General features: G+C 41.5%; 1 protein-coding gene across 1 annotated transcript in view; it reads right to left on the reverse strand.

Moving 5' to 3' along the window:
• Window positions 1–6,593: 6,593 nt before the first annotated feature.
• Window positions 6,594–18,813, reverse strand: part of EPC2 (enhancer of polycomb homolog 2) — a 38,315-nt gene continuing 26,095 nt past the window's right edge. The window contains exons 8-14 of the mRNA XM_015869267.2: window positions 18,552–18,641; window positions 17,730–17,875; window positions 17,284–17,627; window positions 12,776–12,912; window positions 10,909–11,068; window positions 9,071–9,404; window positions 6,594–7,871 (exon numbers count right to left, since the gene is read on the reverse strand). Coding sequence (XP_015724753.1) covers window positions 7,799–7,871; window positions 9,071–9,404; window positions 10,909–11,068; window positions 12,776–12,912; window positions 17,284–17,627; window positions 17,730–17,875; window positions 18,552–18,641 — 1,284 coding nt within the window. The 3' untranslated portion in view covers window positions 6,594–7,798. The remainder of the gene's footprint in view (window positions 7,872–9,070; window positions 9,405–10,908; window positions 11,069–12,775; window positions 12,913–17,283; window positions 17,628–17,729; window positions 17,876–18,551; window positions 18,642–18,813) is intronic.

The raw sequence follows: 18,813 nt of genomic DNA on the forward strand, positions 1-18,813 counted from the left end.
GCCGCGCCGCAGTAACGCCGCCCCGCCCCGCCCGCCGCGATGTAACACGGGGGATGGAGTCCGCGCCCCCCACGGATCCGTGCGGGATGGACGCGGCCCTGCGAGGGGAAGGAGGATGGGAACAAAGAGAGATGGATGCACGGCTGATCTGCTGCCGTCTGTGGGCTGATCTGGCGAAGATCTGCGAGGAAAAGCAGAGTTGTCCATAGCCATCAATACATCACCTTTAACTCTTTGTAACAACAGCACTGCTCTAGTTTGGTACGGATCTGCGACAATACAGCACCGATAAGGCTGTCAGAGCACAACCCGTGAATCAGCAGCTGGGAAAAGCAAAGCCTGGAGGCCTGTGCCTTCCTTACTAGCCAGAGGAATCCCTGCCTTATGTGCAGCATTCAAGGCACCTGAAGCAGTTGGATCTGCCACGTTGGGTCTCCTCCATCACCCCACCCCCTGTAGCCACAGTTGGTTTGGTTCCAAAGGCTCTCATGCCCTTCTTAAAAGTAATTACATCAAGGAGAGTTAGCAATGTGCAGCGTGTGATAAGGCATTGTTATATAATGTGATTTATTCCTATGGATTACCAATTATTTAGCGCTCACTTCTCTTATGTTTCAAGCTCTTGCCATGAATAGCGAACTTGTAAGTCACGACAAGTAGGGGCTTAGCCATAAAGGAATTAATCCATATTTTTCTCCATTATTGAGGGTTCATTGTGGAGCAAGATAGGCAAATCTGCATCTCCCTGTTAGAGTGGGAATAATCTGCCATCAGTGAGAATGCTCTGAAGATCCATCTTTTCTCAGCAGTATTGTCAGAAACAATATCGCATTGTCCGCACCACAGACAATACTGCATTGGTCACTAACCTGCTCTTTTTGCTACTTAATTCCAGATTACTGTGAGTTCAGCAGCCAAGACAGAACGTCAGCTCTCAGATCAGCAATCAGAACTCCCTTAAGCTTGAGAGCTTCTTCCAGGTTGCTCTGGATATTGCTTCCTTTCATTGCTGCTGGGCTCCAGGAACGAGCGGTGGAGCTGAGAGATGAAAGAGCTTCAGGAGAAAAAGAAGAACAAGGTTGAATTTCTGCTGTCTTTAACAATTCGGTCCAATGAACTGACATCAGTACTGGCCAGGGGAGAAACTTATCAGCAAGGAGAGCAGCTTTAATGTAGATTCCATTGATCCTGGTGCATCAGCAACAGCCACCAAGATGAAATTTGATGTTTTGCCTGTGTCATCAGTGCTGAGATGCATCTATGAGGAAAGAGGTGGTAAATCACATCTATGAGGTGCAGGAGGTACCAGAAGGGCTGGGATCCACAAGACAAAGTTTAATTAGCAAGGTCGGTTACTACCATCACAAGGAAGGCATCAGAGAAAACATTACAAACCCAAAACATGCTTCACAAGGAATGAGTGAGTAAAGAAACAAGCAACAGAATGAAAAGTGATGAGAAAGCTATTAGGAGGAACAGAAACACATCAGTGTGCCCAAGTATCACCAAGGCAAAGAGGCCTAGGAATAGTTCTGGAGGGACTTACAGACCGTTTGTGCAGGCAGAGCAGCAGACTAATAACCAAGATCTGCATAGCTAACACTAAGTCACTCAAGATAATCTTCCCCTCAGGCCACGTTTCTTCTGGTCTGACGTGTAATTTCCTTGTTGATCCGGGACTGAAGAGGTTTCTTTTAGTTCTCCTTCTGCAAGCCGCCACTCTTCTACTTCAACAAAATTAACGCTTCCTTATTTCACATCCCAGCAGCACCTGGAGCAGTCAGACAGAAGCCCTGCAGCAGGACAGTTCTGCTATTAAGAACAAAACAAGTCAATAATTGGAGCCATCACAACAGCAGAGACAGGAACCATTATAAACAGAGTGCTGCAGTCAAAGGAAGCTCCAACTGGAAAGGTCTGAACTACGCTGGCAGGGTGCGTAAGAGCAGCCACGGTCTCCCAGTTGCCAAACACTAACAAATATGCTTTCTTGAAAGCATCTGTGCGCCTCCTTAACGTACAGAGATGAATCTCAGTCTTCAAATACATTATTCACATTACGCAGTCGTATCTTTTGTGCTTACCCATCTGTACAAATGGGTCGGCTTCAGAAAAGAATTGATTTTTTTATCACTTTGCATAAAACAGCAAAGCATTCAGTTACTCCAATACTGTCCTGAGATATAAGCCTTCTGTGTTGCTGAAATAAAAGGATTGTAACTTGGAAAAGCAAAATTTATCTTCCTCGGCCATAAAAAGCTGCCATAAAAACAAGAATCACTGCAATCCAGGAACAAAACTAACAAATATAAACAAAACCCCAAACCTTCACACTCTCAGCTTTTATTGTGAGAGATGACGGCATTTCCACTCTCCAGAAAAGTGGCCAATACAAAGAGAGAACAAAACCAACACTGTGAGGCATGAAAGTGCAGAAAGAGTTAAACAGCACTGCAGGCAGATGATGCCATCTTCTGGTGTCGTTTACAAAGCTGTTGATTTAAAAGCACAGTGACTGCTCTAGCCTGATCATCACCAGGATGATGGGGGGGGGGGAGGGAGGGGAATGTTGTTAGCTTTAGCATCACTTTATCCCCAGGGCAAGGTTCACTGAAATAACATTAATTCAGGAACAGTCAGCGAAGCGTTTGCAGTGATGGTGGGAAAGCCAGCACCAGGCTGCCATCAGCTCACAGCTCGCTGCCACCAGCCTGTCCCCAGGGGGAAGGCAGGGCATATGGGGCTGCTGGAGCACGGCCTTGCTGCCAGAGTCACCACCAGCATCTCCATCAACACTAAGCCTGAATTGCTACCGAGGTTTGGAATGTGCGACTATCAGCCGTGGTCAGCTGACTGCCGACCCACTGACTTTTTGCTATCTTTACTAGAGTTCCACTGGTTGGAATTCATTTATTATTTTTTTTTTCCACATGCAATCCTGAATAGATAAGACTGGAACGAGAGGCATAACAGGTATAATGCTGCGGTCAGTCTTATTTGCCAGAACTCTAAGGGAGTGGCAGCAGGTGGCTGTGCACTGCAGACACACTATTTAGGCTGATCTATCTGTTCTGCTCCCATTTTCCTCTTATCTGCTGTACTCTTAATTGCCTCCTCCCTTCATTTACTCCTTGCTCTCTAATTGATCTTTCTATTTTATCCTCCCTGTGTAATTACATTTGTATTAGAGTTAAATCAGTGTGTAATGGATTGAAACAAGATTGGACTAAACAGATTTTCCTGGTCTTAGTCACAGAAACAATCCTATCTTTGGGAGCCAAGCAGCCCACTGAGTGTGCAGGGGAAAAGCTATTCTGCCACAGAGGAGGCTCCAGCCATCTCCCCATTTCCTGCACGGGATATTGTGGGCACTTATGTCTCTTCATCCATATTTCACATCCACTCCTCTAAGAAGGCTCCTAGCAGGAGGATAAGGCACAAAGTAAGTACATCTCAAGCTGCATGCTTAGAGTGATAGAGCAATTTAAGTACTGCAGCCCTTTTTGGACTTGTCACATTCTCAGCCAAAGGACCTTACCAAACAGAATATAATATTGATTTCATCTCTCTCAGAATTACATCTTTACATTCACCTTCTGGCCATTTAAATAAAGCCTTGTAGAATATTTACCCAAATAGATTCCCATTTTATACACATGCTATTCTCACATTACACTGACTCTCGAGAGAAATGCTGCCATTTCATGCACTTATAGCATCTCACAAATAGCTGTTAGGTTGGCAAAGTTCACTAGGTTTGGATTGCAGCAGGGTAACTGGGTGTCTGCAACATGGGCTCTGTTAAGAAGCAACAGATTGCTCAGAGTGGCAAGCCCTGGTAATGCAGTTAACAGCATGATGCACTGCAAAGCACAGCAGCCACAAGGGATGTGCTCCCCACACTGCTGCCTACCCATCCTTTGCCCCTACCACCTCCTCAAGCCCTTCCCTTACCCTGAAGCACCCTGTCCTTTGCCCAAGAACCCCCCTTCAAATCAACTGTCTGCTTTAGTGAGCTTCCCAGGTCCAAGCGGTTCCACGGTGGAGCTCCACTGCTAAGCTGATGCAGCATTGCTCTGGCTCACGGACTGAAACTGCTCACACCAAATGTTTCCAATGGCTGCACCAGAAAAAAACCCAACAATTTCCCCTCCCCAGCCATTGTTCAAATGTAAACATTGGGATCCTAAGAGCTAACCCAGCTCTTACTGCTTGGTCCGCTGCTACACAGGAAACATTTCTTCTCTTTCCATTTTTCCCCCATCCTTCTCTTCTGAGTAACAGTTTACTATGAAGACAAAGATGCCGTTTAACTCACGAAGGCAATTCTCCACCTCTAAGTCCGAATACAGTGAAACCTAAAAACAGAAGAAAAAGTAGAGAATTGAGATTTGAGATTCTTCCTCTGAAGTCAAATGGAGGAAGTCCATTGACACGACTAGCCTGTACAAAGTTTGTTTGCTGCAACCTTGAGAGCCTTGTGCATTTCAACCAGGACACTTTATCCTAAAGGACCGAGCAGTTCTTCTTGAGAGGTGCTGGAAATTGAGAGCTGTGAGCTGGCTGTGAGCACACCACTTCCTTCATGAGGTTTGCCAGCAACTGCAAGGCTCCCACAGACACAGCCCAGGAGACAAAACAGGATCTCTGGAGGTTCTCAGCTTCAAATATCAAGCACTGAAGCCAAATACTAACAGACTGAAATCTACTTTGACTCCACCTGAGCACATTTTCCTACCCCTCTGTTAGAGTAATCATTGCTTGGCTTCAAACAGTGAATATTCCAAATAACAACGCCTACAGTTAAGCAGATATCAAAATTCAATAGCGCATCTACGGATGAAAAGCATTCAACAAACCTAAAGAATCATTGTTTTCCACAATATCTAACATAGGAAAATCCAGCATGTCACACTTGAAGCCCAATATAAATTGCTATAAATAAACCAAAAAAATAATCTTACCTGAGCACGGCTTCTATAGAACACAGCATTGCCCATCATCCTCCCTTTCTGACACTTCAGGCCCACAACTGAGGACTAGAAATTCTTACAAGGACTGTTAGAGTCCTGACTTATCATAAAGCCACATCGGTGCTAATACTTCAAATGGAAGTCACTCAACACAAGGCACACTCACCTTCTGAGCTAATGAAATCCTTTTCCCCCCATCTCAAATTCTTCCAGCATCTATTAAAAGTGCCAGCTAAAGGCTTTTTCCAGCCATCAGATGAGGGTTAGGCTACATGAAGTCACAGACACATGGCAATCCTAAGGATACTTTTAGTCCCATTTACTACAGAAATGATCTCCATTTGCAGTGGGATGAGTATGTGCTACAGAGCTCAGGAGCGCTCATTTGCTAAGGACTCAGCTTTCAATCTGCAGAAGAAATTACTTCCCATTTTTATTTAACTACAAAAAGGCTTTGGGGCTAAATTAGAGGACGCAGTTCTTTTTAGGTATCGCTCCCATTTGCGACACTTCTGCATCCAAAAAACTTCCTGCTTCAGACTACATAATCATGCAGCCATTCCCAGAAGCGAATGGAGTCCTACAGAAAACTCTAAGTAGACAAAAAAGGCTCATGTACATGTAATGATCAACGTATCAAAGTGGAAGCTCAATAAAGGCACAGTGCAGAAAGAGCGATGAATGAGCTTGTGCCTCCCCTTGTGCCGAGGACCCCAAACCTGCCTTTATGCTTTGCCTGATCAAGGCAGGAACACAGATGTGTCTGCAGTTCCTCCAAGTAATCCCATGAACACACTCTGATGTTCTCTCTCTCTTTGTGGACTTGATAGTGAAAATAAAGCGTCAGTTAAGCAAAATAAATAAATACAATATTAGACATCTACATTTCTGACAAACTCCCCACATTCACAGCTCTGCAAGTGTTTAACTGCCAGAATTTCTAACTGTCAGAAGATGAAACATGTTTAAAGGCAATGTAGACTAAAAGAAGCTCTTCATGCAAACATTTAAGAGGAAGAACGTACTGACTGTATGACAGATAGCAAAAATCATACCTCTGTTTTTTAAATAGAGATGAACAAATCATTCTTTTAGATGCTCTCAAAAAAGCAAAACGCTGAACTGCAATGTTAACTGGAGTCCAACTAACAACAGCCCTTGGGAAAAGAGCACGTGTCCATGTCAGCCTAGACAAGGGTGACAGTTCACTGAATCACAGAACGGCCTGGGTTGGAAATGACCACAGCGACCACCTGGTCCCAACCCCCTGCTGTGTGCAGGGTCACCAACCAGCAGCCCAGGCTGCCCAGAGCCACATCCAGCCTGGCCTTGAATGCCTGCAGGGATGGGGCATCCACAGCCTCCTTGGGCAACCTGCTCCACCCTCTGAGGTTCCTTTGGCAGAACATGCAGCTGTTCCTTACCCTGATTACTTCCAAGTCTCGGGTTCCAACTGCAGGACGATCCTTCCCTACCACACGCTTTAAGAAACAAGACAATCACACACACTGAAACCTCCTGCTGAATTAAATACGTGCACCGTGGCCAAAGTCATCATCAAAAGACCATTAACACTGTCTGAAACTTACACTTGCATGAAATAAACACATAAGCAACGTGTCCATGTTTTGATATGTATTTTTATTTCCCTGCAGTTTTCACTTATCAAGAACAAGTAACAGGGAAAGTTGTCTGAACTAGTGCATAAACAAACATTCGGAAACACCACTACACGTATCTAATTTACAAGAACCGTATAAAAAAAGTCACTAAAACACTACACTACGAAGGTGTCCAACGCTTACAGTCAGACTTTTTCCAACCCGTTACTTGCCTTGTAGCCACAGGAAAACTCTCCAAAATTGAAAAGACGATCTTGCCACAACCCTCCCTCCCCCCCACCACCTGGGATGGCTCGATATCTAGACATCCAATAATTATTGCAATGATATATAATGCAATACATACCTGGTAAAATGTCCTTTACGTGGTGTGTTACAGTTTTAAAGCCGGTTAAAATATGCAGTCTTCGGATAAAATGTCATTGGTTGAAAATTTTCTCTTATCTGCACAATTTTATATGTGTCAGATGCATAATTTTCCTAGTCAGCTTTTTTTTTTCCTGTGTAATTATTTTTTATAAACTGGTATTATAAATAGAAATATACATTCAAAATATATGGAAAAGTGAGTTACTACATTAAATTTGCATGTATCGATCCATCCCTTTCCCCTGCACAGTAATAGAAAATACTATTTTGCCTTGAACTTCATATTTGACAGTGAAATGCCACTAAAGTATTTACCAAAAAGTCCATCTAGTCAAATTGTGAAACAAAATGAACCAAGTGAAAACTTTACATTTCCTTTAGAAAAAAATTACAAGAATTTTGTCTCCTAGCTATGAATCTTTAACTTCTTTTTTTAGACACAAAGTTGGATTTATTTGTACAAGATACAAAATGTAAACATGGCAAAATAAATAGTTAAAACAAGTGATGCAGGATCCCATTTCATGCTCATGATCCCATTAAAGAATTATTTTTTAATCCATTCAGTTGCAAATTCAAGTGCAAAAGCATGATGATGAATATCTACTATTCAAGTAACAGAAATAATATTGATGATACAAATAAACTATTTTACAAGGTAGTGATTCTCCCAATTTTACAAAATTTACATTATATATCGACTTAATACACGATATAAGGATAGTCCATTTAGGTCCATTTTAGTTCTCTGTGATCCACAGAGTGCTGTATTTTGCATTCGGTTGGAATATAAATGACTACACCGTTAGCACAGGTTGAGACACTGATTTGAGGTTATGTCACTTCCATTGCTACTGTTGTCTCTGCTATGCCGTTCAAACCCAGCCGCTCTGGTTCATGGTTCTCTCTGTAACAAAAGAAGCATTCCACAATTACAGGTAGAACACGGATATTTCCTTATGCAATTTCAGTGATTTCTTACAGGCTCTGTGCTCTTACATGGCTATGGACAAACCTTAACATACACACTAGATAGAAACAGACCATTTAAAGCTGAAATACTGGTGGTTTAAGAATGGCTTTAACCCCATGAACATTGCAGTTCCTTCTACAAGAGTATTAGCAGAGATGTCCCAACTTCAATGCATTTAACTATAAATTACCAGCCCAAATTACAGATAATAATAAGTCTCCTGAAGGAACAGAGTCACGGTATGCCATTAGGACTTGTGCAACAGCTACCAATTATTCCATTTGTGAACTATTTTTTTCCAGTTCAGTTTCAGCACAAAAAAAATTCTAATTTCTTTCTGACTTTATTACCATCCCCTGTAGAGGAGCCTTAGGTCTATTCAGCTAAGATGGTTCTTTTTCAGGCATATGCTGACTTGACTTGAAACACCCCTGTGACTCGATGGAAACAAGAGCTAAAGGCACTAATGATACAGGAATACGCTTTAAAGCAATTGCTAATTTAAAAACAGCTTTTCCACTCTCTGCACAGGGACTGTACTATACGTGTGGTTCTCCATCTCAAAAGCTCTTTTTAACAACTCTGGATATGTCATGAAATAATCCATAATGGATAAAGCTAATGCTCTTTTTCTGCTTTCTTAACCTATAGACAAGTATTTCTTTTTTGCTTTTAAAGCATCATACAATCCAGCAGAGACCTTTACAACAGAGCCCAAATGCTGTCATTTGCAAAACATAATCAGCTACAAGCCACTGCCACTCCTGTGGAACACTTAAGTACTGGCTAAGTACTCGTAAATGAAAATAATTATACATTATAAAGGCATGCATAGTAAGAGACAGACTGGCTTATATCTGTTTTCTATTTTGAATTCAAAACGTGTATGCACACATACATATGTATAAAATAGATATGCCAGCCTGCATCTTACATTATGGGTACATATAGCTGCAGAGAGAACACATGGAGAGTTTGAAAGAATCTACTTGGCAAGTGCTGAATAAGAAGGGACAAATGAAAATGGTTAGAATGAAGCCACTTAAACACAATGGAAGACGACCAAAACTAGTGTGCTCCAAACTGGCAGAAGTTTTAACTGGAATCTGTGCTCTAACTTGCTCTGCGCTTACCTTGCTATACTGCTGATGGCACTGCTAGGAGTTACCTTTGGCACTCTGTCCATACTGGCAGCAACTGTGGCAAGTTTTAAGGCTGTTGGCGATGGTGCTGAAGTCCTTGTATTAATATGCACATTGACTGGAGAAACAACGCTGACATTGTTGAGGTGCACTGCATTAGTCAGGCAAGAATTGTTCATGGGAAGTGTTTGAGGGCTGCTTGTGCACAACGCTGGAATTAAGTGGTTTGTGGTGGTGTGGCCAACTGTCCTTACAAGCTGTACAGCTGAAATCCCTGGGCTGGATGATAAAGCCATGTTGGTGGAGTACAACGTTCTAGAGGTTCCTGTTGCAAAGCAAATGTTTTTAATTAAAACATGCCATTTAGATTTAAAGACAAAAGGTTAAATCTCAACAGTAATGATTTAAGCATGTGAGTCACTGGAATCATCCCTGTGTTAACTGCTTTAAGGACTCAAACAGATGAAAAGTCTTAGAATTCTTTCCAGTCAAGCTTAGGAGTATTTTAAAAGTGGGGGTTTTTTTTTGTTTGCTTCATTCACAAAGACATCAGAAAGTGGAAGAGTCTGTAGTGTCAAAGAGCTTTTATATTTTCCAACTTCATGCACTTCAATTTAGGAGTCTTAAAGTGCAGCATTCCCCATAAAAGTACATCATATGGGACCACAGCTTAGCCAGGCAACTATAGAGACTGAGTGAGAAGCCAAGTTCTGATGCTTTGAATCACCTCCTCCCTTATCTGACTGGCACCACCATGAGTTACTTGGGTCTTCAAGGCAACAGAATGAGGAGTACAGGACCCCTCCCAGCTTACAAAGCAGTGCTGTCTGTATTCAGATGGTGGGAGAACTTCAGGCTCTAGCTACAATCAAGCACAGCACATACTCAAACTGGTGGCTCTCAGGATTCCTCTTCCTATTCACTGATGGAAAAAAAAAAAACTGGGTCTAAGAACATTTCTCCCTATTCCTACAAAAAGCTGGTTTTAGTCAATATGTCCTAATTTAAATCTTCCTATCTGAAGCTGGAATGGCTGTTTTACATCAGTGACATCTACAGCCTTGGAACAGTAACACAAATCTAATTTTATATGCATATCTGCAATATTTTTCATCAACTGTAAGGCTATCGTGCTGATACATGGTACACACACATACACCTGATCCTGTATCCCTCAAAACATTACACTCTCAGATCTGATATTTCAGCAAGTTATACACAGTTGCCCTTTTCTTTACTGGATCAGTTCCAGTATATTGATTTTATTCAGCTGTGTTGCACTGCTCTCCCCCTCACACTTCTACTTATTTCACTATTCAGCCTAGCAGAAGGTCTATAAAACTAATCACACCATCAGCTATTAAAACTACAAATTACTATAAAATAATTTTATAATTCAAGTTTCAAAGACCATTTCTCTCAGTAACACAGCAACTGCACCAACATGGCTGGCATTGCTGCCTCCTATCAGGGACGGTCAGAAACAGAGCTCGGGAGCAAGGCAGTGAATAGCAACTTATGAACTTATGTACTAGTGCTTGAATTTGGGAGGAATCTTAAAACACTATCAAGTATCACTCTGATCACAAAATATTATTAGAGGATAAAGCCTATAAGAGAAAATGAAGAACATTCTCCCAAAGGTCAAAAAGCATTGACAGTTTTTATTACCAAACTGATACACATGCCACAGCACAAAAAATATCTAACATTTAAAACCTTCAGTAACAGTAAAATACACTGAAACACAGTATTTTGGAGAAACAAAATAAGATCATTTGGCACGTTCTCTGTTCTGCACAAGACCACGAGTTTTAAGAAATCATCACCTGAAGGCTGGACAACACCATTAATGTTGTTGTGGCTGGGGGTTTGTTCCTTCGTTGCCTCACTGCGACCAGGAGCAGGCGCACTGACCACTGCGGATGCAGCAAAGTGGGCACTGGCTGAATCAAGTGTTTTTGACATACAGTCAGAGGTGCTGGAGCCCTGGGGGAATAAAAAAACATTTTTTTATTTATAATTATCCAAGTAAGAAGTGAAGAACAACATCTGTTAATGTGTTTGAGAAGTTTCCTACTGGATGGTTACTATGGCCTAAGCTGTCTCCTCTGTATCTGCACAGAAAAAAAACCACACTAACCTAAATCTACAGAATTCTCATCATTCACAGCACATTCATTCTCATGGAGTAATTCATTCCAAAGCATAATCACCTACTGAATTCTGGATGTACACACACTCTCATCATTCAGCCTGGAGAAAAGAAGGCTTGCAGGGTGACCTAATTGCAGCCTTTAAGTACCTAAAGGGAGCCCATAAACAGGAGAGCCAATTCTTTGGAAGGGTAGGTAACAGCAGGACAAGGGGAAATGGTTAAGTTGAAGGAGGGCAGATTTAGGCTGGATATCAGAGGGAAATTCTGTACTCTGAGAGTGGTGAGGTGCTGGCACAGCTGCCCAAAGAGGCTGTGATGCCCCGTCCATACCTGGAGGTGTTCAAGGCCAGGTTGGATGGGGACCTGGGCAGCCTGGGCTGATATTCAATGTGGAAGCTGGTGGCCCTGCCTGCAGCGAGGGGGCTGGAGCTTTGTGATCCTTGAGGTCCCTTCCAACCTGGGCTATTCTGATTATCACTCTATCATTCTGGATTTTATATTAAATGAGGAAATCCTCTCCAACCATGTTCATCCTCTTAAAAATCTGAAGTTCAGCCATTTTATTTAAGTATGCAAACCCAAAGCTTTACAAAAAAGCACCATCAATAGCCACTATTAAAGAAACCCTCATAAGTAGAAAACACCAAGGGGAGAGGAGCTTCCAGCACTGGAAACTAGATATAAAATGCTTAAAATATACCTAGACAGCAGCTTTTAGATTTTCTTTATCAGACAACTAAGCTCAACAGAATACAGGTGTTCTTCCCTTGCAAGGAATTACAAATGAAATAATGTGTAGAATTCAGAAGTGCGGAGAAGTTCTCAAAATTCAAGTTAGTATATGTGAAACCAACATTCTCCTCTTAGAAGCAATGAGTTTATAGTACTCTCTTCACTTCTGTTTGTAACAATGCATTATTACATGAAGTTGTTTTACAAAGAAGTCTCTCCAGAGCACTTCTACACACACAGCAAGATAAATCCCATGACTATTCATGTCACTTGACAGACCACTGGCTGTTTTTACATGGACACAATTAACACATTAAAACATGAAGTCTAAAAACACAGCCACGATACGCTACTAAGACAACAAAATAAAACTACACACCTAGCAAACACAAGAGGTTTGGGTGTTGAAACTTAGAACATCAGCTGATTCAAAAGCAGAAGAAATATGAAAGGTATTTGCGATAGCTACAGCATTAATTATCTTTTGAGCACTATAAAGCAAACTGGAAAAGCATTTTGACCAAAACCCATCTTACGTTCTAAAAACTACTAAAAGTCTACTTCTAAATCTTTACATATTTATCAGAGTGTGGAGGCATTTAAGGCCAGGCTGGATGTGGCTCTGGGCAGCCTGGGCTGCTGGTTGGTGACCCTGCACACAGCAGGGGGTTGGAGCTGGATGAGCACTGTGGGCCTTTGCAACCCAGGCCATTCTGGGATTCTACGATATTTAGCTTATGACAGAGAGAAAAATCACAGCAAGCAAAAAGGAATACAGGAACATATGACAATGTCAGGTACAATACCTGTGCTTTTGGATGTGTCTGTTGCGAGGAATGCTGAGATTGTTGTTTCTGTTGAAGCTGGGCAAGTTGTTGCCTCTGCATTTGAACTAACTGCTGTTGATGTGTCTGAAATTGTTCTTCTGTGATACCCCCTGTTACTACAGAAAGGAAAGGGAAGTCAGTGTTAAACAGGTCTGCACAGAGCAACCACATCACAGATACAAGAATGGGCCAGTGCTGGATAACCAGTGGGTGAAAACATACACTGTGCCGGATGCTTGCAAAGATCTTCATACACTGATACACAACAGAGAGACCAAACTAAATTTGTTCACTGTGTTCTTTTAACACTGATTCAGTTCATAACAGAAGGATTCATGGCTTCCATGTTTTTTAAGCAACTTCTATCCTTGGGAGTTTTCTCTCAATACCTTCAAGCAAAAGCTTATAGAAAATTTTCTAATTTCCCACTTTCACACTTTTTTTTCCTCCTGAAGGGACTGCTTAGGACTGACCTGAACAGGTCGTTCTCTATCAACCTCTTTTTCCTTTTAAAGAAAGATGCTGTGTGCCATAATGGTTTTGATCACTCATGAGACCTTGGTTAACACAACCCCAGTAGTATCACACTCCCAACAAGTCAGTATGGGAATGGTGGAGACAAGAAAAGCTGTTCCCAATATTCCTCCCTACCTCAAGAACTGCAAATATGATAAAGTCAAAACACCAGCAGGTGTTTAATGCTAAACCTGAGTTTTGTGCAGTCAAAGCAACTCTGGAACTAAGTTCTCCCAGGAGCAAGGAAAAAGAGAATTCACTTTTCAAAGATTCCCATTAACTACACTTCAGTATTTTGAACTACATACTTCAAAGACCAAAGCTGTCATCCATCTCCAACACCTGGATGCCGCAGGAATATAATTCATCTCACCAAGAGACAGTGAGACAACAATTACATTTAATTGAGCTGTCTTTCAGGGCCTGGCTCCTCTGTTTCCTAGCTGTAAGTACTCACCCTTGTGCTGAAATTCTGTTGTAAGAGCCAAAATGCAGACTGACTGTTGACAAATTACATGGGAAATTACTTCTCTGCTGCTTCACCATTAACACAAGTGTCAGCCAGGCTGGCAGAGCACTTAAAATGTTCAGCGATTTACGTTATTCACCCTATTAGATTCTTGGGATTTTATCATTATTTCCAACATATTCTAAAAATCAAGCTTTCCCCCCCAGTTAGCTGTACTTAGATCCCGCTGAAGCCTCTTCCCCTCTTACTACAAGCTCTTAACTCAAAGTTCAGTCAGCTAAACCTGTTAAGCTTCCTCACAACAGTCTCCCAAAATGTGTTATGTTACTAAAGGCAACAGAGCCAAGAACAGCATTATGGAACATTACGTATGTATGTAATTCTATTTTTAAGTTCCAAGGCACCAAATTCTGTAACGCCTTCTGTTCTGTTCAAGAACAAAGTCAATTTCATGCAAATAAATACCTAAAATGCATTTAGCCTTCATCAGCTATTATTCATCTGCAGTACAAGGGCATTTATCTCAACTCTAAGTTGCTGAGTCAAACTGACCATCACTCAGTTTAGGGCAGGGCTACACGTTAAATGCTCTCTCCCCCCTTCCAGTTTGACACAGACCAGGAAGCCATGGAACACAGCTGCAGGGTACAGGGCTGATCAGCACAGCAGCATCCTAATTGCTTCTGCATTCATACATCTCAGCTCCAGCCAGGCCAGTACCTATCAGCAGGGTTTTACTCAGTCACACTGAACTCTGCTGTTAACCTTATGAAGAAAGCAGACACTCATTAGCACACCTACCATCCTTTCATTTTGCCAAATCAAACAACTGAAGGCTCCTAAAGACAAACCCAACTTCTACAATGCTCCAAGGCAGCCTTTAAGGTCATGGCCAAGTGCAAGCATTCTGTGGATGCTCCATCCCTGCAGGCATTCAAGGCCAGGCTGGATGTGGCTCTGGGCAGCCTGAGCTGCTGGTTGGCAGCCCTGCATTTGGCAGGGGAGCTGAAACTGGATGATCATTATGGTCCTTTTCAACCCAGGCCATTCTATGATTCCATGGTTCTACTTTTCATTAAAGCTTCTATTGCCCAGTATTTCAGTTTGCACTGCTTAATATCAGTATTCCCATTTAACCACAGTCTGTACATACTGAAATACTACAAAATACTACAAAAAGTCAATGTGAGAGTTTATGGTTTCCTCTCCTGGACATCTTCGGCCTAGGTTATGATGTCATGGCTCTTAGGAGCTTTAATCAAAGATCATCGATCAGGCTGCCCCACTAGAACAGTACCCCATTAATCTAATTATTCCTGCATGATATTTATTTCTCAACAGATAACCTCTGAAAAGTAAACGCCTGCTCCATACACAGAATTCTGTACCTCAGAACGCCATCATCTCCAGTTGTCTTTCGTATCTATGGACACAGTAACTAAGCAGCCGGCTGTCTGAGTGGCTCCCAGGCACTGGCAGATGATGCAGTGTGTACTGGCAAACTGCTGAAGATTTTGCCTACAGCCTAATTCTCACTTCAGTCCCACAAGCAAGATGAGTTGCAGTCTAGGAATTCAGCCAGCCAGCTAAGCACTATTTTGCCAAAGTAAGTTGCACCATCAACAAGTTCCTTGCAACCCCTCTCATACATTGCTTATCCTCATCATCAGCTTATCTCATTTATTAAACAGAATCCTTCCAGAGCTGGCTTTGGCAAAGAGACCACATTTGCTTCCCAGGTGCAGCACGTAAGCCTGCTGAAAGTTTACACAACTGACTGAAGCGATAAGATTGTTTTAGGGACCTTGTCTCCCTTGTTAGAGCACAAGCAAGAAAAAAATTTAGCTTGGAACAGAGCTTCTTTATTCACACACTGATTAGGCACCTTTATGACAAAACTAGCCATGCAGTTTTGAAGTCTTTGTTTCTGTTTGCATAATGCCTTGCATTGGGGAAATAGCAGTGCAGCAATTGCTTCATCAATACAGAAGTAAAAATGTAATGTGGAGGTAACTTTAAAAACAAATAACTGAAGTGAACAACCATCTCCCAAGATCTGCCTTAACAAATGCAGCAGTGGTACCTATGTCTATTACACACACAACCACACTCAGACCCACCCTGCTAAAACTCTCTTGTTACTCACTACGTACCAAATGTAAAACAGCAGTGCCTCATCTTGGCTCAGTTACACAGCAAACACTGTTGTTGCTTTATTGCACCTGACCCTTTAGTAGAATTACAGGATCTGTTTTGTAGTCTGAATATGGAAACAAAAAGGTCTTCCTAAACCAAACATTTCCCTGCATAGTGCACTCCAACTGCTGAGTAATCTCTGCTCACATCTGAACAGTCTTCACAGAGATCATCAGGATCATACAAAATAAATTGCATTCATTACCATCTTTCACATCCTTGACAAATTCCTTTCTGCCACCTGCATTTGCTTTAACACTGCTTAATTCTTACCAATAATCCCATCAAACAAAACTGCTCCTTTCTATTACAGGTGCAACTCTCCAGCCTTTCAAGCTCTTCACAAAAATAATTATACAAGATATCACCGTGGCACATTACGGCTATTCTCTTCATACAGCAGAAAAAATATTCTTGTGCAAATCCCTTCATAAGAGAGCACAGTATAAAGGTTGCAATGACTGTGCAGCAACTGACTTTAAAAGAGATGGGCCCCTTCCATATCCACATGACGTTAATTATGGGATTTAGAATCAGCCTACTGTGTCACCCAATTATCTTGTTTTACAATACCAAGTTCTGTATGCACACAATAGAGTGGGAAAACACTCAAATGCTTGTTGATGCTTGGTAAGAGATCTCCTCTGGCACGTCTCCAACCATCCAGTATTTTAAAGAATCCTGCATTCTTACAGTAGCATCAATTTTAACATTGTCACTTGCTTTAAATAAATCACTTGCTTCATATATTAGTTGTATTTGAGACTGCTAATGCGAACTTAAAACAGTTTTTTACTTCTGGTAAGTTTTATTACAAGTTAAGTGATTCTATATCCAGAGTAGAGTCTTGAAGATTCTACTGTTTATGTTTTAGCTTAAAGCATACGTGAATTGCCGTCTTGCTCATCTGGAGCTGTCAGGTCACAAAACTGAATGGTAAAAGACAGCTGCACTATGTGTGGGAGTTTGACATCGACCTTAGGGGAGAAGGAAATCCCCATCATAATTCACTCCTTAAATAAGGTTATGCTGATAAACTACATGTAAGCAATGCTGCCATGCAAACAGAATCCCTCCTTCGCATCTCACATGTTTTAAGTCCACCACTTTATCATGATTCTATCTGAACTGCAATTAAAGCAGGAGGAGAAGAACTTAAAATCTCTAAGAAATACATAAGAGTCACCTTGTATCATTGGGTTTAGTTACACATCATTAGTTAAGATGGTTTCAGTCCCGTCCCAAGAACAAAAGCACCAGAACTTACTATTTGAAGTTCCATAAGAGTTAAAATCCTTCTGCCTACCTGATATGCCATTCTTGCTGGTGTTCAATAAAGCTACAGATGCTGCAGAAACTCTTTTGTTATTCACAGTCTGCCCTGGTTTCCTTGAGGTACATTCTTCACTATCGCTGTCCTGTAGATTTAGTAGCCTTGGCTGAAAACACTGCAGTCGACATGATCTGATATTGCTTAGTATTTCAGAAAGGGACAGTCTGTTTTCACAATGTTTATTGGAAGCATTGGTCCGTGAAAAATTAGAAGAAAAGTCTAAAGTCTGGGAAGAGCTTGAAAAACTATTCAGCATTTCCGGGTCAATCTGTCTCAAGACAGGATCATGTTCTGTGGATATTCGGTCCATTATAACCCTGATTTAAGAGATGGAAAAAGAAAGGATGTTATTTATGTCTCATATATATATATGCTTTTATACTTTGAAGGGAAACAGAGTGAAAACAATGCAATCGTACCTTCCACCCCTGCCAACTCGTCTTCTTGCAAATCCTATACACCTTCTTGGAATTGTAAGGGTTGTAAGGCAATGCCTGAACCTCAGTTTGTCCAATTCTGCCAATTCTGCATTTTCATAGGAAGAATTAGTTTGGTCCAAACGAGGCTGGAAAGAATAAAGGAGAGACAATTTTGCACATTTCTGAAAACACAAAGTAGTTTGTGGTATTCTCTGAGTGATCACAATAGCAAAACACCTGCATGGCAGGAACAGAAGCAGATGCCAGCACACATTTGAGTTGTGCAAACAACTTGCAACACAACTTGTAGGAGATGCCTGTGATCTAACCTGAGTACTCAGGGAGGTTGTCTGGGCTTCTGGAGCAGACAACCTGGCAACTCAGTTACTTCTCCAGTGAGTTATAATAGGCAGCCTTAAAGACCATACAGTCACAAATTTTATTTTGCTTTTACAACCAACTCCAATTAACGCGCCCACATCTGAGAACTAAGACAAGTAGCATCCCATGAGCTTTATAAGCTGGGAACAAAGGATGTGTTAGGAGAACCAAGGGGAACATATGGAAGGGGTGGGAGTCCTCCCATTCAAACAGTGGTTGAACTAGGCTGCTGGCAATGCTTTGTGTTACCTTTAGGAAGTCAGAGGAACAGCACAAGGAAAAACATTCTTGTGAAAAACTCAGATTTTCTTTGGAGTCACCATCACCAAGATTTTCATAACGAAAAGGGACTAAAAGAACTATTCCGCTGACAATATGACAATGAAACAAAAACAAAACAAGAACACCCAACACACTAAATGCGACAGCAGTTAGCCTTACAGCATAATACTGGCATCCTGCTCTTCTCCTGAAAGCACAGGGTCCATCAGGATCATTTTCCTCTTCTGCTTCTGATACCGGTGAGGGTACCTAAGCCAGAAAGCAAAGTTATTCTTCCAACTGCCATATGTATATAATACAGATATTAAAATATACAATATATAGCATCCAATTGACTAATATGGTAAAAGCGTATTTTTATACAAGTTTGCATTTGACATATTTTATAAATATTGGTTTATATAATATATAAAGTTCTCCA

Source organism: Coturnix japonica, chromosome 7 (assembly GCF_001577835.2).
Source record: "Coturnix japonica isolate 7356 chromosome 7, Coturnix japonica 2.1, whole genome shotgun sequence".
NCBI lineage: Eukaryota > Metazoa > Chordata > Aves > Galliformes > Phasianidae > Coturnix > Coturnix japonica.